General features: G+C 45.2%; 1 protein-coding gene across 2 annotated transcripts in view; it reads left to right on the top strand.

The window, feature by feature from the left end:
* The window catches only part of Sptbn1 (spectrin beta, non-erythrocytic 1), a 169,563-nt gene that overhangs the window by 105,153 nt on the left and 41,612 nt on the right, over nt 1–22,798 (top strand). For both annotated transcript variants that reach the window (XM_052199160.1, XM_052199161.1), the window contains 13 exons: nt 5,064–5,237; nt 7,809–7,900; nt 9,781–9,861; nt 10,178–10,293; nt 12,969–13,081; nt 13,789–13,976; nt 15,555–15,672; nt 16,583–16,741; nt 17,348–17,650; nt 18,923–19,076; nt 20,012–20,882; nt 20,965–21,102; nt 21,812–22,568. In XM_052199160.1, the coding sequence (XP_052055120.1) occupies nt 5,064–5,237; nt 7,809–7,900; nt 9,781–9,861; nt 10,178–10,293; nt 12,969–13,081; nt 13,789–13,976; nt 15,555–15,672; nt 16,583–16,741; nt 17,348–17,650; nt 18,923–19,076; nt 20,012–20,882; nt 20,965–21,102; nt 21,812–22,568 (3,264 nt within the window). The remainder of the gene's footprint in view (nt 1–5,063; nt 5,238–7,808; nt 7,901–9,780; nt 9,862–10,177; nt 10,294–12,968; nt 13,082–13,788; nt 13,977–15,554; nt 15,673–16,582; nt 16,742–17,347; nt 17,651–18,922; nt 19,077–20,011; nt 20,883–20,964; nt 21,103–21,811; nt 22,569–22,798) is intronic.

Raw genomic sequence — 22,798 nt, 5'->3', positions numbered from 1 at the left:
TTTTATTTTCTGCTTTTCTTTTGTTTGGGGCGGGAGAGGGTGATGGTGACTTATGTTTTGTCATCTCCTTGGGAACAGAGCATCTGATAAATTTACCCTGCTCTTCTGGGCAGAGAAACTGTTAGCTTGCAGTGAAAACTGTATGTCTGTGACGTTTGTGTGTATGCCTAAGCCAGAGGAGCCTGCCACTCCCCGTGACGGGCCCAGCAGGTTTTGGCTTGCCTTGGCTTGAAAATATATGCCCTGTTTTCCACCCGGAGCACATGAGGTTGCATATGTGGAGCTGCACCTGAGCCAAGCTGAAGCCTGGGACAGAGCTCCAACTGTGTACTGACATCCCAGGGACACGCCAGTGGCTGGCGGGGCCGTCAGCAGGGCCTCTATCTAACCTGACGGCCACCGCAGAGCCTCTGTGGATCTGTGTGCACACCTCTGACTGTTGCCCTCTCTTAGGAGTCTATGAACAGAACCGCAGCTCTAAACATCAGAAATGGAGGCAGTACTTTTTTCCCTTGCCTTCAGAAGATAGTCAAGCCTTGTCTTTGCAGAGTGTTTTTGGCTTGCTTTGTCATGCTTTGCACTCCCAGAATACAGGCCTCACCACCCCAGTCTTCTAGATCAGTGAGCCCTGTGCAGATGGCTTCAGGACGGGTCTTCTAGATCAGTGAGCCCTGTGCAGATGGCTTCAGGACCGTGGTGCTTCTGTGGGGTGGTGGTTCCACGCTGGGATGAAGCCAAACAGCTGTCTATTGATTTCTTCAGGGAGACTTGTTTTAGAACCTATACTAGAATTATTGTGATATACATCTTACAGAAAGTAATCTTTATGACTAAACTTTTCTTTTTCCCATCTGTCAAGTCTTTTCCTCCCTCTTTATTTAACCTTGTAGATTTGTTTATGTTTTAATTTTTTAACCTTGTAGATTTGTTTACTTTTTTTATGCTTTGAATTGTAGCTTTGACAAAATGATAAAAGGTCACACAGATAGGGATTGGCTTGAACGCTTAATTTTTTTTCTAGTACTGTCCAGTCTTTTAGGCCCTGGGAAGTAAAATGTTTGCCCAGAGCTCATGAAGACAGACAGATGGTTCTGACAATGTCCATATAATTCATGACTGGGGCCTCATCTGCCTTTATCTAAGTGGAAAAAACCACTGAGCTATTTGCAAAAGAAGCAGGAAGGTGGGGGGGGGGCAGGTTGTGTGTTTGTTTTTTTTTTTTTTTCAAGACAAGGCTTCTCTGTATAACCTTGGCTGTCCTGGACTCACACTTTAGATCAGATTGTCCTTGAACTCAGAGCTCCACCTGCCTCTGCCTCCAGAGTGCTGGGACTAAAGGCGTGCACCACCACCACCCATTTTAGTTTTATGAGACAGGGTCTTCTGTTATTGCCCAAGCAGGCTTAGAGGTCATAACAATCCTCCTACCCCAGTTTCCAAGAGCAGAGATTACAGTGTGTACCACTATACCCATCTCTGTTTACACCACACATATGCATCCATTCTCTCTCTCTCTCTCTCCCTCTCCCCCCCCCCCCCCCCCCAGTTTTTCAGTGACTGAGAAACCTAGGAGACTAGGGATAGAGAATGGAAGACACCTGTTACCTCCACCCTCTCAGGTAGTCAGTGTCAGAGAATTTTGCTTTCTTCTATGATTTATTTCTATCAGCCATCTTTGGTTATACAGTAGACAGTCTAATTGTTCATGTTCTAGTGAGATAAAGCTCCTACTGACTTGAGCATGCTCTCTATTTGGTGTATGGGATTCTGGAAGATTCAGTGAGCCCCAAAAGGATTCCTGCATATTCAGATTCCAAAGCTTCCTGTGTTAGCTAATGTCCTAGTTTACTCTGCAGTCAGACATTCCGTCTGTTCTGGTTTTCTGCACCTTCCCTCCAAACCCTGGAGAAACAGACGCCTGCAGTCTGTCTGCTGCCCTGTGCCAGTTACTAGTATGGTAGTCCTTAGCCCTTCTCACTAGCTCAGCAGAGGATAGTAGATAAATGTTTGAGGGACTAGAATTTTCATGTTTACTTTATTAATGAAGTTTCAGGTTCTTTTACAGAGGGGAAGTTCTATATGCACGTGTTTTTACTTAGTGAACCTGAAAAGCAGGGAGTTAGTTTTAGTGATCCTGAACATGATCTGGATTTAGCCTCACAAAATGAACTAGATACATTTCAGGGGCTTCAGGCAGCCTTGCCATGGAACGTGATCTGCTCTTGAGAAGAGGAATTCCCACCTGCAGGGTTGGCCCAATATCCAAAAGTATTCTTCTATACCCTCATGTCAGCTGTGTGGTCGCAGAGCAATCAGACTATTGTTGGTTGGGAATCAGTTAATGAGAAATAAAACCATTCCATCCCAGTGCCTTGTTCTGAAATCACTGCAGATCATAACTCTTCATGAAGGTTGTGTGTCACAATTTTATTAAAAATATAGACTATCCTATACTCTAGCATCATCTTGGCAGGAAAAAGTGTGAACACAGAACCTGTGCCTGACCCTGTTAACTGACTTGATCTCAAGGACACATGAGATGGGGACCAAAGTGGGCGTTTTACCCTCCATATAGTCAGCATTTGGAGAGAGGGACCTAGCGAAATGTCAACAGTGAAGTTATGCTAAAGGTCATAACCAAGGTCAGAGCTTGCCTGTGGTTGCAACCCTTCCATGCCTCTGTGACAAAGAACAATTTTAGGGAAGATAGCCAGTTTTCTGCCTTGCTGCTGCCAGAAGTAAGTCCCCTCTGACTGAGGTAAATCTTTCCAGAGGCTTGGGTCTTCTCCAGTGCCTGCTGTTTTCAATCAAAGATATCGTTAGGCTCGATTGCCTGCTGTTTACTGATTTTGCCTTTATTTTTGTTGTCTTACTCTATTAATCAGTCTCTTAGAAGACAAGTACAGACACACACACACACGCACACTCACACACACACACACACACACACACACACACACGCACAATTTAAGTATTTTGTTTTGTTTTGTTTTTTTATATTGGTTTTGCAACTATTAATTCCAGAACAGCTTGAGTTTGCGTGGAGAAAGTAAGATTTACCATGAGAATTAAGCCTTAAATCCCACATTGAATTGTTTAGAATGAATTTTGTTTTTGTTTTACTTTTCTTTCCTTTTCTTTTTTTTCCTTTCCTTTTCTTCCATGGCCTTTGTTAAGTGATAGTAACCGAAAATAAAAATTGTTTTTTCTTTCTTTTTTTGTTCTAGACAGTGTTTCTGTGTAGTCTTGCGCTGTAGACCAGGCTAGCCTCGAACTCAGAGATCTGCCTGCCTCTGTCTCCTGAGTACTGGGATTAAAGGCATTGTGCCTCCATGCCTGTCTTATGTATTGTTTTTTTTGAGACAAGAGTTTGTAGACTGATTTCTAAGTCAGTTTTGTACATGTTTTCTAAGTATTATTTGTAAATGGGAAACTTTACTTTGTTTCAAACAATCAGCCATGGAAGAACTTGTACCCCCCACTAATTTGGGGCATACTTAAATAAATGTGGAGAGTGAACTAATGAGGAACCATATATATACTAAGGTGTCAGACAAATAGAGGCAAAGCCTTGGGGCTAGACAGAAAGGGAAGGGGGTCTTCAGATGAGGGCTTCAGAAACCTAAGGTGGTTGAGGCCCAGCTGGACCCAGGAGGAACAGTGGCTCACGTTAAGTAGCCAGAGGATAGAAGGGCAGGTTTATCTAGGAAGAAAGCATTCTCTGAAGCTCATCCTGAGCTAGACACATCAGTATCATGTACTGAAGGTTCTAGGGCTTTTATCAGAGGACTGACTATAGATACAGTCCAACAGATACAGAGGTATCCTGTTTAGTTGGAATTCCTTTTAAAAAAAGTTGTGTGTATGTGTGTGTGGAGGGGGGAGTATGGGTGTTTTTGCCTGAATATATGTGAATCATGTCTGTGTGTTACCTGTGGAAGCTAAAAGAGGATCTCAGAACTGAAGATAAAGATGGTTGTAAGATACCATGTCAGTGCTGGGACTCTGACAGGAAGTTCTCATAACCCCTAAACTATCTTTGTACCCCTGGAGAGTGTATAGCTTTGGGGAGTTTACAAACTGTTGGTATCTCTAGCTGGAAGTGGCCATTGACTTAAATGTCTTTGAGTTGAAGACATTATAACTCAGGAACCGAGACCATCAAGACCCAGCAGGTAGGGGTGTGTGTGTGTGTGTGTGTGTGTGTGTGTGTTTCTGTATCTGTGTGGTTCCGTAGGCTGAGGAAATCCTAGGGGCTGTTGCTCTGTCCAGCATTTCAGATCTGCTCTCCTGGTTGCTTTCAAGGTTCATTTGTATCTCCATGGAGGGAATGGCCGAGGTGGGAGGGAACGGCCTAAGCCTCCTTCCCTCCCTGAAAGAACACCTTGCCAGGAATCCCTTCTGTGTCCTCTTCTGTTTACAAAGGAAATCAACTAGGTCAGCAGGTAGCAGCTCATCTCTTGTTGGAATCCTTGTAATTAGGAGAAATCATTGCTATCTCTTGAATAGTTTTTTGTTTCGTGAATTCGTCTGAGCACCATACTAGGCCTTAAACATTTGAGAAGACCTCTCTGAAGCAAATAGGACACAAGCTAGAAAAACTTGCACCCTGGAGTACAGGAGAATTGGTGGGTGGGTGGTGGATACTGGCCCTGAGACCTTGCATGTGAAGCAAGCGCTGCACTACTCTGCTGTGTGCTCAGTCTGCTTCATTGTGGTTACTTTGAGACAGTCTCAGTCAGTTGTTTATGCTCGCCTTGAACTTAGGGTCCCAATTTCCAAAGTAGCTGGGATTTCAGTCTTGTGCCACCAGGCCTTATAAACTTTAGTAGTGACTCTCAGCCTTGGGTCATGCAGCCAGTGTTATTCTCCTTTGAACTGACTCTAGTCCTAGGTCTTATGACCAGTGTCATTTACCTCTGCAGTGGCAGCAGCAGCAGCACTGAGACTCCATGACCAAACGAATGCACACAAATTTTAGTTTGGGTTTGGACAAACCACGACAGGCATAGCTCCTCTGCCCTTCTGGATAAAGTGTCTTCACTCTGGTCTCTGTTTTTTAGCCTAAACCCACTAAGGGACGGATGCGGATCCACTGTCTGGAGAATGTCGACAAGGCTCTTCAGTTCCTGAAAGAGCAGAGAGTCCATCTTGAGAACATGGGCTCCCATGACATTGTGGATGGGAACCACCGGCTGACCCTCGGCCTCATCTGGACTATCATCCTGCGCTTCCAGGTAAGGAGTTTGGCCTAAAGAATGTGGACCAGCTTTCCACATGCGAGCTTTCTGCTCCACAGGGACCAGGCTGATGCCACCCCGGAAGAATGGCAGAGCTACCGTGCTCTTCTACATTTCACTGCCCCTGACATACGTGGCTTTCCTGTCAAATGGGACTTGGTGACATGGGTCCCTAAGGAGTACCTCTGAACATCTGATCTCTGCTGTTCGGCTTTCAGTAGCAAAGGTCAAGCAGTGTGACTAGTTCTGGGTACTCCTGGCTATCTAGGCTTTGCCAGATTGCGGCCCATATAAGACAGGGCTCCATTTTCATCCTCTCACCCCCTTTGGGTGCAGAGGGGCAGTTTTAGGAGGAAAGAGCCGAAGGGCCTTTGATGGACGTGAACTGGTGACTACTGACGGAGCATCAGTGTAAAAGCATGTACGAGAAGGCCTCTCACTCCGTGCAGCTGCCTCGAGCCATGTGTGGGTCCACTCGAGGCTGCCCCCATGTTGCGATGCTTTGGGGTCAGGGCGCAGGAGAAGCACCTCTCTTTACTTCCGGGTCACAGTCCAGGCTTTGTGCTCTTGTCTTCAATTACAATGTGAAGCTTGTGCCCTGGTGTCCGGTTACTCTCCACACATCTCCCACAAGTCCTGTCTCCTGCACAAGTCCTCGTGTCCAAAAACATCTCACACAAGGGAGGGAGAAATAAAAATCAAAAGCCAAATTTTAACTGTCTTAGTTTTCCTGCTCAAACTCTAAAATTAACTGTGATTAATGCTTTTCCATCTCTGTTGCCTTCCTAAGATTAGGCTTCCAGTTAGCAGTGTTCTGGACCCCTCTGTGTAGAGAGGGAGAGTTACAAAGTGAAACAACTCAGACTTGTCATCCGCCTTCACTGCTGCCATTGAGAAAGCATCTTAATAATTCAGATTCCTAGGGCCCAGTTCCAAAGAGTCTCAGGGGGCTAAGTGGGGAATTACTATTGAAGATATCTGACATCTATTGCCGTGGCCTACACTGATAGGAACATGGAAGGCTGTTCTGATGGTGGCCCCTTGATGGAGGATGAATCCCGTGTCAGGGGGCTGGAGTACACGGTCTTCTTCAGACTTCTCAGAGTGAACTGAGTTGAATAAACATGACTGTCGTTTGTGTTTTCTTCACTTCAAACCTGCTAATGCATACTACATACTTTCCCCTCTTGAATCAAGAAGCAAAGGCTGCTGGTGTCAGTGCCTGGCCTGGAGTGTTGGTAGCTGGCCTTGTGCGCTTTCTTTCACTATATTTATTTTATTGAGTCATTACTTGTATTCCCACCTCTTGTCCCAAATTTAGTTAAAGGGGGCAAAAGCACAAACTACAGTTAGTAACATTTATCTAAAATCATATAACTGATAGGTGTCTCTTAATCCCAAGAACTAACATTTTCAGAGGGCATGGTAGAACAATCCTGTAATCCTGTTGGGCGAGAGGGGCAGTGGGATTGTAGTTACTCATTCAAGGTAGTTTCCCAGTGCATAACTTGAAGCCAGCTTGAGCTATATGAGATCCCATCTCAAAACACCAGCAGCCAGATGAGAGCAGACAACCACCTAACCACAATAGTGCTGTGAGATAGCTACTGTTGCCTTCGGTGAGATGGAGACGCTGAAGTGCCCAGGTGGGAAAGCCCTTAAGAGACCCCTCCAGGGCCCAGCTGGCCTTCCCATGTGGTGGAAGGAAGAAACTTAACTTCCGGAAATATGTTGTCCTTTGACCTCTTCCATAAGTATTCTGTGACACACACATGCTGTTACACACAGATACACATACACAGAGAAGAGGGAGGGAGGGAGGGAGGGGAGGGAGCAGACACCATGACCAGGGCTACTTTTATAAGGCCAACATTTAATTGGGGCTGGCTTACAGGTTCAGAGGTTCGGTCTATTATCATCAAGGCAGGAACATGGCAGCATCTGGGCAGGCATAGTGTAAGAAGAGCTGAGAGTTCTACATATTCATCTGAAGGCTGCTAGCAGATACTGGCTTCCAGGTAGCTATGAAGAGGGTCTTAAAGCCCACGCCCACAGGGACATACCTACTCCAAGGCCACACCTCCCAATAGTGCCACTCCCAGGGTCAAGCATATTTAAACCATCACAATGTCTAATGTTGAACTTGTGAACTTACAAGATAGAGAATGTGGAAGCGTAGCATTTTTTTTTAAACAGGTTCTGTCTATCTTATAGGAAATGATGCACACCTCACCCTCAGCAAAATACTTTTCTGGTTTCTATGAGAAATCACCCACTATTGTAGTTTCAAAAATGGGCCCTGGGGTGGGGGGGGCATACATGGCCTCTTAATAGGTGCTATGGAGGCACAGATGGAGCCAGTCATCTCTCTGGCTTTGTGTGGAGAATAGGAAACCTAGTTCTGGAGGATCTGAGGTGAACCTGACAGTTCTTACTGACGTGTAGAGCAGATAATGTGTACAAGACCAGACTTTGATCTGTTTCATATAAATGCAAACCTGTTTTTCAGTGGCTCTCGGGCAGATAGATCAGTTGGGTATTTGCCTAATATATCTTCTTAAACTTTAGATCCAGGATATCAGTGTGGAGACTGAAGATAACAAAGAGAAAAAGTCTGCTAAGGATGCCTTGCTGCTGTGGTGCCAGATGAAGACAGCTGGGTAAGTGTGCACTGGAAGGACATGAGTCATCCCCAGGGCACACAGGGGCACCGGGCGTCCCCACTGCGGGCATCACTGTGACGGTGTTGACAGGTGTCCTCGCACAGCTTCCGCTGAGATGTCTTGTTCCCACATAAACAGTTGGTGTGTGGCATTTCAGAGCTGGCTGTCAGAGTGGAAAGGGTTGCCATTTATACTTAGAACTTCTCTTCGCTCCTTAGTCAGCTGCACTGTCAGTGTTGGAAAGCACCACGGACCATTAGATCTTCAATTATAAAATGCTTGGAGCATTTGTAAGAAGCAAACCCACGTATTTTTTAAATACATTTGGGAGTTTTCTCCTTTTAATTTCTGCCACTTAGAGCTTCACACAGCAAACTGAGAAGCCGTTATTATGTAATCCTGCCCTGGTTTTCTTTTCTTTCTTTCACTGAAACCCAGTTTGGAGATACTTTTGCACAACTGCAACTTATTGTTGCGTGTTGACATTGTGTGAATTCAGCTAATACTGAACATGTCATGTGAGGCTGGAAAGATGGCTCAGAAGTTGGCAGCACCCACTGCTTCCCTGGTGGCTCCAGGTTCTGTGTCAGCACCCACCACTGGCAGCTCACAACTGCTGGCACTCCTGCTCCCCCAGGACTCTGTGGGCCCCTGCGTGCACACGGTGCTCATAAACTCACACAAAACACACGTATACATAAATAAAATTGAATAAAATACGTATTTTTTTTAAATCCTATAAAGTGCTGATGAAATTATTTCAGAGTCCTTGATTCTGAATCAGGTCAATTACTGAGTTACTCTGAAAACTACCTTACCTTGGGGCTGGTGAGATGGCTCAGCAGGTTAAGGATACTTGCTATAAAGCACTTGGCATCGAGCCTAATGATCTGAGTTAGATCCTAGGAACCCAGATGGTGGAAGGAGAGAACACACTCCCACAGGTACCCTCTTGATAACCATAAACCATAACCTAGTCAGATAGCTGAATGTGAAAATTTCCAAAAAAAAAAATGTCTGCCTTATTCGTAGGTGTAAGCAGTGAATGTTACGCATGGGAACTATAGAGAGCTTATAGCCCTGTGGTTCTCAGCTGTAATGCCGTGATCTGTAATGCACTTCCTTGTGCCGTAGTGACCCCCAACCATAAAATAATTTTTTGTTGCAACGTCATAACTGTAATAAGTGATGTAAGTGATACACTGGCTATCTGACGTGCAGCTTTCGAAGGGGCTGTGACCCACAGGTTGAGAATCATTGTTGTAGTCGATGAAGTAGGCAAGAGCATGTCTGAACCTTTGTGCGACCACTGATAGCAAAGTTATTAGTGATTAATGTGGTATAAAATAGCCGACTCCTTAGAGGCCAGTTTGAAACAGGAATATTCTTCCTTTATAAATCATCTATCCAGTTAAGTACCATATGTAAAATAGAGAGCCGAGTAAAATCCCATGCCGGGCACTCACAGCCACCTTTGTCTCAGTTGTGTATGAATTCAGATCCCAGTAGAACTGGCCCTGAAGCCCTGGCAGCGGGGACGCGAAGCCACAGGGGACAAGGCTGCTGGGTGACGGTCACTTTTTCCTGAGTAAAGAAAGATACTGTTTTAAAATTTGGAACACAGTTCACATCTTACGAATTGAGTTACCAAGCAGTTGTAAAGAAATACAACTATCTATTTTATTTTATTTCACAGCAACCCAATTTTTAAGGGGACGTATGCTCAGACATAATTGTCATTATTGAGATATGACCTTGAGTTTACAGTGAACACAGGCTTGCTTTTTTTTTTTTTTTTTTTTTTTTAAACATTTAGCAAAGGCATAACCCTTTATTTGGTAATTGTTGTTTTTGCTTTTGTGCTTGGTCTTTGACAGGTACCCCAATGTCAACATTCACAATTTCACCACTAGCTGGAGGGATGGCATGGCCTTCAATGCCCTGATACACAAACACCGGTAAGTCTGGAGAAGTCTGGTTATGGTAGAAGGCTGTCAGACCATCTTCCGCGGCAGATCGGGATGAGTGGGGGATGAGTAGCTCCTCTCTGTGGGTTAGATACTGTGCCATAGCGGGAATCCCTGCATTCATAGGAGGGAAAACGTGAGTTCATTATTCAGAAAACATGTATCGCTGTTTGATGAGTGTATAATACTGTAATTTTACTCCACTAAGTCATAATTTTAACATTCTCTGGAGTAATTATGTCTCATTAGACACTTGATTTGTTTCTAAGGGGTAATGTTTCTTATGTTCTGCTGTCATTCTTTATAGGCCTGACCTGATAGATTTTGATAAACTGAAGAAATCTAATGCACACTACAATCTGCAGAATGCATTTAACCTGGCAGAGCAGCACCTCGGCCTCACTAAACTGTTAGACCCTGAAGGTAAGGACTGGGGCGAGAGCGTCTCTCGCATCAGAAGGGTAATATAAAGTCTTTGTGTTGCTGTGCTCTGTGTGTGCAGCATGCCTTGAGAATTATCAGAAGAAAAGGTAGAAGCATAATTTAAAATACCAGTTATGGCAACAGTTGAGTATTTATAGAATGAGTTATGTTTGGCCAGGCTTTGAAGATGGATGTTAGAGAGAGGATACAAAGGTAAAAAAAATCCAGAAAAGCAGGCATTTGAGGATTGAAGGACTCTGGGAGTGGTGTAAAGGAAGAGGGTGGTCTTCCTCTGCAGGCTGGAAGTAGGCAGTGGGTGTCACTGGAGGGTCTCGGCACCTGTGCTACTGAGAAAGCCTAGTGTGCGCTCTCAGCGGATGCTGTTCACTGATGGCCCTGAGGATGTGTATGCTGACGGTGAATTGAGAACAAGTGCGTTCTTAGAATGCTGGAGCTTAAATAAAGGAGAGTACAGTACGTGAGTGGATGAGACGGAGACACAGTTTTCTTAAGCTAGACTTCATCTCATCTGTGTGGAGCTGATTGCTAGGATCTGGGTCCTTGCAGTAGCCAAAGCTTGTCTTCAGATAACCAAGCTACCCTCGCTGGGACAGCCTATAAAAATCCTCATTTCTAGGTCCCATTACAATATGGGATTTCAGAAGAACTTTTTCTAATTTTGAGAACTATTTAAATTATAAAGGGATTAGTTTGTAATGCTAGAGGCTTACAGATCCTCTCAGCTGTAAGCAAATATTAGAGACAAAAAATGTGTGTGTGAAAGTTTAAAGTTCTTATAAATCTAGAAGAGAAAAGTTGAACTCCCCAAGGGCATCTTGAGGCCATGTGGCTGACAAGCTAGTTTCTTGCTGTTCTCTAGTGCATAAGACTATACAAAGCCAAGATAAAATTATCTCAGGCTAACCCATTAAGTGATTTCTTGATGTAAAAAGAATGCTAAAATTCCTTGAGCTATGATCAGTCTTCATGTTTAATTGACTCCTTCCTCACTGTGTGCAGTTTTCCTTAGGTCTAGTCCTTTGTGTTTTTACAGCAAACCTCATTCCCCTTCTCCTAACACAGACTTTTTATTAACACAAATTCATTAGTCTTTCTGATCTTCAGTGACTATAAAAGGGAGACTGATATTACAAGACTGGAGCTAAAAATAGCATTTAAAGTCTTGTTTCCTATGGTTTTAACCTTGATCACTAGTTGTCCAGTATTCCAAAGGATATCAGTTGAAATGTACTCATAGATTAACTTGGAAATTTTTACCTTCCATTCTCCAGATATATCAATATTTTGTGTTTGCTAAATTAGATGCGGCACTCTCTGTCTGTCTGTCTCTCTCTCCTCAAACTCCATATTATGGACATTGGTGGAGATGAGGAGACCCAGGACTGTACACTAGCAAAACCAACTACAGCTTGGCTCTTAGTCCTGTTGGTATTTTGATAACAAGTGGGGCTGGGTGTATTTCATCTGCTCTGCCCTAGAGTTTTCGTGTTTAAAATTAAAGAAACTGTTTTTCTCCACACTGAACTATTTACAAAATAGAAATAAAGTTGTGTGTATAATGTGTATTGAAAAAAGAACCTAACAGATAGGAAACTTGTGTGTGTGTTATTTTTAATCTGTCCCAGATTGAATGTTTCTCTGAACATTCCCACCCACTCCCAGGACACCTCATTTTCATTTCTTTTGTTTGTTTGTTTGTTTGGTTGGGTTTTTTTGGGGGTTTTTTTGTTTGTTTGTTTGTTTTTTTGAGACAGGGTTTCTCTGTGTAGCCCTGGCTGTCCTAGACTCACTCTGTAGACCAGGCTGGCCTCGAACTCAGAAATCCGCCTGCCTCTGCCTCCCAAGTGCTGGGATTACAGGCGTGCGCCACCACCGCCCGGTTCTCATTTTCATTTCTTTGCTTCACTGAGTACATGCTGACCCTCTACCTTCAGGAATTTGGAAAGTGGAGTGGTGTAAGAAACCTATAATAGATCCTTAACCCCTTAGAATTAAGGATTATAAGCAAAAACATTAGTAAATCATGTCTTTCAGAAAATGACTGTGTATCCATTTATACAGAGTCCCAAGGCAGGAAGAAGAAAGGAATTTAACTGTGGGAATGAGAAATGCCTGTATTGGGGTTGTAGCTCTTGAGCTACTCCTTTTGAGCCAGTAGTAAAGGTGTGGAACTAACGGAACTGTGCTCGCACTGGGGCATTTCGGGCCATGCTGCTGAGGGTTGGCCTGGGATAAGTGAGTGGGGCAACGGGGAAGCCCAGTGAGGAAGCCACTGTTTCAAGGGTTTTTATGTGAACAGGAGGTTAAAGACTGTCACTACCTGGATTCCGGTAAAAGGAGGCAAAGTTGTCCAGACATGAGTGTGCCGTGGGCTGCGATGTGGTGTCTAACCACAGCCAGTGCTTGGTGTTAGGGGTTGAGAGTAAGGTGAGGAAACAAACCAACCTTCTGCAGAAGGCATCTGTGAATATTCATGTGCTAAATGAATCTGTGCTGTGCTGCCTTCCCGTTGGGCTATTAACTATGTGATGGCAGAATTTTCAAAGACTAAGACGCTGCTGGATGGTTAAGATGTCCTGGACATGTGCTGTAGCTGCTTTTGCTGCCCCGGTGGTGCATGATGCTTAGCACTGAGCGAAGCCCTCTGGTTACAGATATCAGTGTGGACCACCCTGATGAGAAGTCTATCATCACATACGTGGTGACGTACTACCACTACTTCTCCAAGATGAAGGCCTTGGCTGTTGAAGGAAAGCGCATTGGAAAGGTGAGCTTCTTGCACACATCAGAACGCACCTCCTGTGCTGCTTCTGAGCCCTTGTTCTTCTGTGGACTCCACTTTTGCCAGCAGCAAACAATACTTAATCGTAGTAGAACCCTTGTCTTCCCAAAGGTAACAAGAAGCAGAGTGATGGTGGGAATCTCTGGAAAGGAATGAGGAGGGATTTCAGACACAAACCTCCTGTTAGCCTTCACAGGAAATCCACTGTTGAAAATCTAAATTGCCTTCACCTGGTCAGGAAATCCCACAGACCATGATTTTAAAAAAGCCTTAGTCATAGGTCTTTCTAGTCTCATGTAGGCAGAATTTGCCCGCTCATTTTTGTTTGTTTTGTTTCCCGCCTCCTCCCTCCCCCCACCCCATCCCCCTGCACCCCAATTCAGAGATCTCTTTGCTTGTGTGAGAGTTACAGAAATCATTATAGTCTTTCCCTGGGGGTTGGGTGGCTTCAGAACCAGTTCCAGTTGAGTTAGGCTGCCACTGCTCACAGGTAATAGGCCTAGACTACATGCCTTTTTGCACTTAAGTTAAAATGCCCTGTCAAAGAACAGAACTGCAAGAAAGCTGGCCATTAATCATGTGTGTGTGTGCGTGTGTGTGTGTCGGGGGCGGGGTGTCACATGGAAATGTTTGCAGCATTTGTTCCTTGACTAGTGACACCTGGGTATTGGTTTTCCAACCCTTCATTTCAGGTGCTTGATAATGCTATAGAAACAGAGAAAATGATTGAGAAGTACGAGTCACTTGCTTCTGACCTTCTGGAGTGGATTGAACAAACGATCATCATCCTAAACAACCGCAAATTTGCTAATTCACTGGTCGGGGTCCAGCAGCAGCTTCAGGCATTTAACACGTACCGCACAGTGGAGAAACCACCTAAGTAAGAAGCAGAGTGTAATGTGTTGTCATTAGTGTGGGGGCAGACATGTAGTAGCCCAGAGACACCTGTTAACTCAGTGTCCCTCCTGGTAGCCTGTTTTTCTCCTTGCCTGATTTATAGTTGCTGAGACTTCTTACACATCATGTTTCCTCTGAGCTCTATCTAGTAGACTGTACCACTGACACTCAGGATATGTGTGAACTGAAAGAATAACGCCTCAGTTCCTTCTCAAAACCCTTGCATGCAAAGCTTTGTAGATTTTAGAAAAGCAACTCAGTGAAGCCAGGTGTGGTAGCACACACCTGTAATTGCAACACTTGGGGAACTTCAGGAAGATCCTGAGTTCGGGGTTACTTGGGACTACATAGCAGGATCATGCCTCAAAGGAAAAAAAAAGAAAAGCTAGGGTATATATTGATACATAGTATATAAGTCCCTGGACAGATCCAGTAAAATATCCTGTAGTCGAGCATGTGCTGACACAAGTATTATGTTACGTAAAGACAGTTGAGATTGCATATCAGTTGAGATTGAGTTTTGCTACCTAAAAACGTTAATTTTTTTTTCTTTTCTCAAATGTATGGGATGTATGCACCTGTGTATGTTTGGAAATGCACAATTGTGTGCATGCTCAGAGGCCAGGAGAGAGTGTCTGGCGTCCTTATTCACGTGAGACAGGCTCTCGTAACACACCTGAAGCGATGGTAGCAGTGATCCTCCCGCTATCACCAGATTAGTTCCCGCTACCACCAGATTAGTTGTACCAGCTTTAATGCAGGTGCTGCAGATCTAACTGTACTCCTTACACTTGCACAGTGAGTGCTACCTTAAACCATCTCTCCAACCCCCTGCATACAATTTTTGAGTTTAGTATTTTAATATAATTATTAAGTAAGGATTATGGACTTTTATTTCTTGTTCACTAAACTTCCAAAGTAAGTTCACATTTCTTGTGAAAATTTAGTTGTAAATTCTTTGGTGAGGGAGGTCCATGAAGTCCACTGAAAATTTAGGTTAGATATTTGCTGACTTGTTCATCCAGCTCTCTGAATTTATTGTCCAGAGCAGTTTCATCCTTCCTAATGCTGAAACCCTTTTGAATACAAGTCCTCATGTTATGGGGACCCCTCAGCCATAAAACTATTTTCATTGCTACTTCATAACTGTAACCTTGCTACTCCTATGAATCATAATATTAATATCTAATGTGCAGGATATCTGATATGTGATCCCTGTGAAAAGGTTTTTCAACACCCCCTCCAAGAGGGTCGTGACCTACAGGTTGAGAACCACTGGTTTAGAGTATAAGGTTTAAACTTTGGTTGAAGTTACTAATAAGAAGACTTTGTTCCCTTGATATTCTCAAACATCAATCCTAGCAACAAGAAGCAGCCACAAAGCAATGCTGCAGTTCCCAGGTCCATAAAGACCCATTGACTAGCCTGCTGTTGTCCCAGTGTACAGAAAAGGATTTTAAAATTTCATGACTATGTGAAGTATGTTTTTCTCTAGTAAATGAAATTTTGGTCTTGCAGTAAAAAAGTATAGTAATGATTATGGCTGGTTGTCTTTGCTCAGGTTTACTGAGAAGGGGAATTTGGAAGTGCTGCTTTTCACAATTCAGAGCAAGATGAGAGCTAATAATCAGAAGGTCTACATGCCCCGGGAAGGGAAGCTCATCTCTGATATCAACAAGGTAAAGCTGGACTGTGTGCGCATGTGCTGCTCCCCATCCAACAGGCTGTGTCTCTCTGCCTGATCAGAGAAATGCCAGGGTCCCTCCCACAGCAGCCCCCACCCCCACCCCCACCCCCACCCCCTAAATGGCAGGGACTAGTGGAAGGTCCAGCAAAGAGCTGGAATAGGTCAGGCCGCTGGAGCTTGGCAGGCAGTGTTAAGCCTTTGTCAACAACCTTGACTCACAGTTTAACTTGTTACCCAGATACTTGGCTTTGTCCTCATTTATGTGAAGCACTCAACTCAAAAGTCTTCCTGTTGCATAGAGAGGAACTAGAAATTTGATTCCACATGCTTGGAATGTCTGCGGGTTGTGGACATAGATGTTGTTTCTCTCCGTCAGAGAAGAAGAAAGGTTGTTTCCATTGCTGTGCCTTGCATGCCTACAACTACAGATTTGTACTGTGGGTATTATTTCCAAATGAAAATTAGAAAAAAATGTGGAACTGTTCATTTACACCCAGAATCCTTTGAGCATTCAATGATTGTATTTTAAAAAAAAAAAAAAAAACATTAAGACATTTTCGGGAATTAATTTAATGTGAACAGTCAGGATTTTGAAAGAAAAATTCAGGCGTGTGAATTTTTTAAAATATGGCTTTGGGTGGAGTGAATTAGAGATCCCTAATTTATTTTACACGATGAGAGCTACCTAGAAGATGTTGCTCCTTATTCTGAGTTTGTTTCCCAGCTATTGGCAGGATCTTTGCACAGAAGAGTGTGTTCCCATGAGACTACGCTGAGGGAGAAAAACATCTTTTTCTCAAGGGTGGAAATGGGGTTTCCCTTTCAAGTCCTGTGATTCTTTGGACAGCTACTTGAATGTTGCACGAAACCATGCCTTTTTTTTTTTTTTTTAACTGCTGCAGGCCTGGGAAAGACTGGAAAAAGCAGAACACGAGCGAGAACTGGCTCTGCGGAACGAGCTCATACGGCAGGAAAAACTGGAACAACTTGCCCGCAGATTCGATCGCAAGGCAGCTATGAGGGAGACGTGGCTGAGCGAAAACCAGCGTCTTGTGTCCCAGGTTCTGTGTAAATTACTAAAGCAAGCTTTTCTGAGGTAACCAAGCAACACTAGCCCTCTCTAAGAGGCCCTGGAGCTCACTCAGGACAGCACCTAACAACATCCAGTATTGTGCAGTTGCCCACCAGCCATCGCTTCCGTTTGCACAGAGGATGTTTAAAGTTTCTGATACACTTCTTGTCTGTTTGGCTAACTTGTCATAGACTTGGAAGGAGCTCGAGCAGTTTGTTCAGAGCCTGTGACTGAATTGTTCACATTCATGTAAGCTTTAAAAGTTCCTCTCGTTCTTTTTCCTCAGCATTTGACCTACCATTCTCTCAAGGCATGACACCAGTCATGAAATACAAGAGTAATTTACTTTCCCTGGGCTTGACAAAGTCCTACGTGCTTCAGTCTCTTAAGTCAGATGGCAGGCCCTCTGTAAAGCGAGAAGTTACTTATGTACTGTTAGGAACACATCTGAACTCAATGAGAAGTTTGTAAGGGTCCGAGGGCAGTGAGAAACCAGTGGCAGCGTCAGCTTAGGGACTGTGTCGTGCTCCTCCTCCAACCCCCTGTTCAGTGGCTTAGGTTTCTTTATATTTCTTTGTGTTCCATCTCTCTATAGGACAACTTTGGATTTGACCTTCCTGCAGTTGAGGCTGCCACCAAAAAACATGAGGCCATTGAAACAGACATCGCTGCTTATGAAGAACGAGTCCAGGCTGTGGTGGCCGTGGCCAGGGAGCTGGAAGCCGAGAACTACCATGACATCAAGCGCATCACAGCGAGGAAGGACAATGTCATCCGGCTCTGGGAATACTTGCTGGAACTGCTCAGGGCCAGGAGGCAGCGTCTCGAGATGAACCTGGGATTGCAAAAGATATTCCAGGAAATGCTTTATATAATGGACTGGATGGATGAAATGAAGGTAACATTTGACCAAAAGAAAGCAGGGGAGGCCAGAGCTGATTCAGTCAGACCTTTTCTTTTTTATTGTTAATATGTTCAGTGATCTGTGTATTAGTGATAGTGCTCTAGGATCATGTATGCAGGTGGGAGTGTGGCGGTAAGCATAGGCCAGAGGCGAGGAAGCCAGAATTCCCATCTTAGTGCTGCATTATTTCCTCTCCTTCAAACCAACTTTCTTCATCTTTTATGGAGTCAGTCCTTAAGTCTGCCTAGTGACCTCTCAGAAGCTGGGGTGTGGTGAGCTGTGTGCCGGCTGCTGCGGGGCTGCTGATAATGGCCGCGGTGCTCTCTTGTGTTTTCTCCTCTGTCCCTGGCACTTCTGAGCCTAAAGTCATGCCATTGTGTCACAGCCCTGTGCTTGTTGGTTTCTTCTGATACAGACCATAGGGCACCATCTTTATTGAGCAGTTTTTGAGCTGGAAGGCTTTTATCCCTAAGAACTGAAGAGAATAGTGTTTAGACCATCCTCTTTTCTCTCAGAAGACTGTGTTTCTTATGTAAGAGAACTCTGCCCCGGATGCCAGTCCTTACCTGTTCCTTGCCTCTTAAGTTGTGGTGACAGAGGGACAAGGTCAGAAGATAACTCTAGTGTCCCTCTGCTATTGCCTCATACTTAGAACGTTACTAGGTTTGATCTTTGACCTCTTAAAATAGAAATGTTCATAAAGTATAGCAAAGATGTGATTTTTCACTTCATAAATCATAATATGCACACTATAATTGAGGTTAACATGCTTTTCCTGAGAAAGAGTGAAATAGAAATGTTATCTGAGGGTGATGTGGAATGGTAGATGGGAGAAAAAAAATTGCAAGTTGAATGAAGAACAAGAAAATTCCAATGAGTTCAAAACAGTACCGTGGCACCTGACCTTGCTCTCCTTGTTGGGTTAAAGATGTGGCCTACGAGCTGTTACTAGATTCTCCTGTTGATTATATGGCTAGCGTAAAGGCTCTTGGGGGAGGGTCCCCTTGGAGGACCCTCTCTTCTAGTCTGTGTTGTACTGTGAATTTTATGCGCCTTTGACAAAGCGCGTGGTCTTGTTACTCATCGTGTAACATCTCTCCTGATCTAGTTGTCATGATGGTGGTCTTGTGACTTATTCGGTATTGTCTTGCCCAAAGGTGGCCGGTGGCAAACTAGAGGGACAATACGGCAGGGCTGCTGAGTCTGCTGATACACTGAAGTCAGTGGTAGTCATAGGTGTCATTTTCTGTTGCCTTTTGTACACAGGTGCTATTGCTGTCTCAAGACTATGGCAAGCACTTACTTGGGGTTGAAGACTTGTTACAGAAGCATGCCTTGGTTGAAGCAGACATTGCAATCCAAGCAGAGCGTGTAAGAGGCGTGAATGCCTCTGCCCAGAAGTTTGCAACAGATGGGGAAGGTAAGAACGGCCTGTTCCAGGCATTATCACCTCAGCAATGGCAACATACCTCCTGGACTACAAACATTTCGTGTGGAAACGGGACTTGTAAGTTACTGCACCATTAGGGTTTCTCAGAGGATTGTTTGCCTCCAGGTCACAATGTGTCAGTGCAGTGTTTTGTTTTTGACACTTTAGCACTGTCTTTTTCTGAAGTAGACACATATTTTCCTTAAATACTCAAATGCTAGCTGGTTTTGAGAGCTTTGGCATCTGGTAGTGAAATTGTTTCCAGGCTGGAGAGATGGCTCAGCGGTTAAGAGCACTGACTGCTCTTCCAGAGGTTCTGAGTTCAAATCCCAGCAACCACATGGTGGCTCGCAACCATCTGTAATGAGATCTGATGCCCTCTTCTGATGTGTCTGAAGACAGCTACAGTAGTACTTACAGCCTGAGCAAGCAGAAGTCCTGAGTTCAATTCCCAGCAACCACACAATCTGTACAGCTGCAGTGTACTCATGTGCATAAAATAAATAAATCTTAAAAAAAAAAAAGAAAAAGAAAAAATGTTTCCAGTCCATGCTCACTAATGGACAGCCCACTGTGGCCTCTCTGGCAGGTCGCGGCTCTGACACCTAGTCATGTGCTGCTGAGGATGTTCAGAAGGACTGGGCCTTGCTTCTTAAGAATTAAATAAACAGAGCTGCTTGCTTCCATATGATATTTTTGCTTTCTTGATTTTTAAGTGATCTCTGTGTCTACAGTTGGTCCAAAAGTGCAGTGCCTGTCATAGCCCTTTCTTCCTGGTCTAGTCAGGATCTCAGGAAGTGTCCTGTTACTTTTAACATGACACTGCTTAGACTGAAGCCAAGCTAGAACATGGGGCATAGCTTACTGTCTGCAAATGAACAGGGAACGATTGGAGACTCAGCATTCTTTCCTTGGTATTAAAACAGGCTACAAGCCATGCGACCCCCAGGTAATCCGAGACCGCGTTGCCCACATGGAGTTCTGCTATCAAGAGCTTTGTCAGCTGGCAGCCGAGCGTAGGGCTCGCCTGGAAGAGTCCCGTCGCCTCTGGAAGTTCTTCTGGGAGATGGCAGAAGAGGAAGGCTGGATACGGGAGAAGGAGAAGATCCTGTCCTCTGACGACTACGGGAAAGACTTGACGAGTGTCATGCGCCTGTTGAGCAAGCACCGGGCATTTGAGGATGAGATGAGTGGCCGGAGCGGCCACTTTGAGCAGGCCATTAAAGAAGGTGAAGACATGATTGCAGAGGAACACTTCGGATCTGAAAAGATCCGCGAGAGAATCATTTACATCCGGGAGCAGTGGGCCAACCTGGAACAGCTCTCCGCCATTAGGAAGAAGCGCCTAGAGGAGGCCTCATTGCTGCACCAGTTCCAGGCTGACGCTGATGATATTGATGCTTGGATGTTGGATATACTCAAGATTGTCTCCAGCAATGATGTGGGCCATGATGAGTACTCCACACAGTCTCTGGTCAAGAAGCATAAAGATGTAGCAGAAGAGATCACCAACTACAGGCCCACCATTGACACGCTGCATGAGCAAGCCAGCGCCCTTCCACAAGCACATGCAGAGTCTCCAGATGTGCGGGGCCGGCTGGCAGGAATTGAGGAGCGCTACAAGGAGGTGGCAGAGTTGACCCGGCTAAGGAAGCAGGCTCTGCAGGACACCCTGGCCCTCTACAAGATGTTCAGTGAGGCTGATGCCTGTGAGCTCTGGATTGACGAGAAGGAGCAGTGGCTCAACAACATGCAGATCCCGGAGAAGCTGGAGGACCTGGAAGTCATCCAGCACAGGTGAGTGGTCACTGCCTGATGCCAGGGCCGTGGACCGAGACAAGCCGTGAAAGTCACTACTTTTTTCAATTGCTTTCCTCAGATTTGAGAGCCTAGAACCAGAAATGAACAACCAGGCTTCCCGGGTTGCTGTGGTGAACCAGATTGCACGGCAGCTGATGCACAGTGGCCACCCCAGTGAAAAGGAAATCAGAGCTCAGCAAGACAAACTCAACACGAGGTAAGCCTGCTGACCGGTGGCTGTGGTGAGGGTAAGGGCGAGGGCGCGTGGCCAAGGAGTTCCCTGCACAGGTTCACTGGCCCTGCAGCATGGATGTGATGGTGGCGGCATCTGCCTTGCCAAGTATTCTCATTCACGTGTTGCAAGAAGCAGCTTTTAAAGTGAGGTTACAATTTTCAGGGCATGAGTCAAAGTCTCTCAGCATCTAACTTCTTCCCAAATTAAAATTAGAGCCTTGGTGACCTGTACCTAGTGTGGTGGAAGACAGACAGCAAGATAGGACCTGAGTTGTCCTCTTAAGCTGAAGTCTAGAGCTGAGTTCTATAATGAAGCTTGATTTGCTGAAGAAAGCCTCAGTTATCAGGGGAGACACCTGTCCCGTCCCTGTGTCTCTGTGGAGCAGACGTATTTGAGTAGGCTGATCAAAAGCTTACCGTCAGTCTGCAGCTGGGGGACAGACTCCACTGGAGCAGTTTTGAGATGTGTGTGGTGTGTACAGCAGGCACGAATTGCTAGACCCTGTCGGACTACATTGCACTGAGCCATCTGGTTGACATTCACTGGGTGACATGGTTTAAAAACACACAAGTGAAAACAGAGAAAGTCAGAGAAAGATGGAAAGGAGAACAGTGAGGAGGCTTCACCTCTGGCTGGTTGTCTCAGGAGCCAGCGTACACTGAGCGCCTTCTCGTGCTGTCTGCATTCACAGGTGGAGTCAGTTCAGAGAACTGGTGGACAGGAAGAAGGATGCTCTTCTGTCGGCCCTGAGCATCCAGAACTACCACCTTGAATGCAACGAAACCAAATCCTGGATCCGGGAGAAGACCAAGGTCATCGAGTCTACCCAAGACCTAGGCAATGACCTGGCAGGTGTCATGGCCCTGCAGCGCAAGCTGACTGGCATGGAGCGAGACTTGGTGGCCATTGAGGCGAAGCTGAGTGACCTGCAGAAAGAAGCCGAGAAGCTGGAGTCCGAGCACCCTGACCAGGCTCAAGCTATCCTGGCTCGGCTGGCCGAGATCAGTGACGTGTGGGAGGAGATGAAGACAACCCTGAAGAACCGAGAGGCCTCACTGGGAGAGGCCAGCAAGCTGCAGCAGTTCCTGCGGGACTTAGATGACTTCCAGTCTTGGCTCTCCAGGACCCAGACTGCTATTGCCTCAGAGGACATGCCCAACACCCTGACTGAGGCAGAGAAGCTTCTCACACAGCACGAGAATATCAAAAATGAGATTGACAATTATGAGGAAGACTACCAGAAGATGCGGGACATGGGCGAGATGGTCACCCAGGGACAGACTGATGCCCAGTACATGTTTCTGCGGCAGCGGCTGCAGGCCTTGGACACCGGCTGGAATGAGCTCCACAAAATGTGGGAGAACAGGCAGAGTCTCCTGTCCCAGTCCCATGCCTACCAGCAGTTCCTCAGGGACACCAAACAAGCTGAAGCCTTCCTTAATAACCAGGTAATGCGCCACAGGGCCGCGCGTCCACCCTGTTGAAACAGGCCCTGGCTGATGTCGGAAACTTCTGGCTAAGTAGCAGGCTTAAGCCTTGCCTGTATGAAATAAGATGTATTATTTTGGAACAGATCCCCCCGAACTCTTAATGGCATGCAAACCCCTCAGCGTATAAAGACCTAGAATTGAAATTTTCCAAGGAAGCTGCTTTGCCTTCCAAAGTATGGTTCTGTGGT

This window comes from Apodemus sylvaticus, chromosome 11 (genome assembly GCF_947179515.1).
Source record: "Apodemus sylvaticus chromosome 11, mApoSyl1.1, whole genome shotgun sequence".
Classification (NCBI taxonomy): domain Eukaryota; kingdom Metazoa; phylum Chordata; class Mammalia; order Rodentia; family Muridae; genus Apodemus; species Apodemus sylvaticus.
Note: the sequence above shows the minus strand (reverse complement) of the source record. Positions and strands in the feature narration are given on the sequence as shown.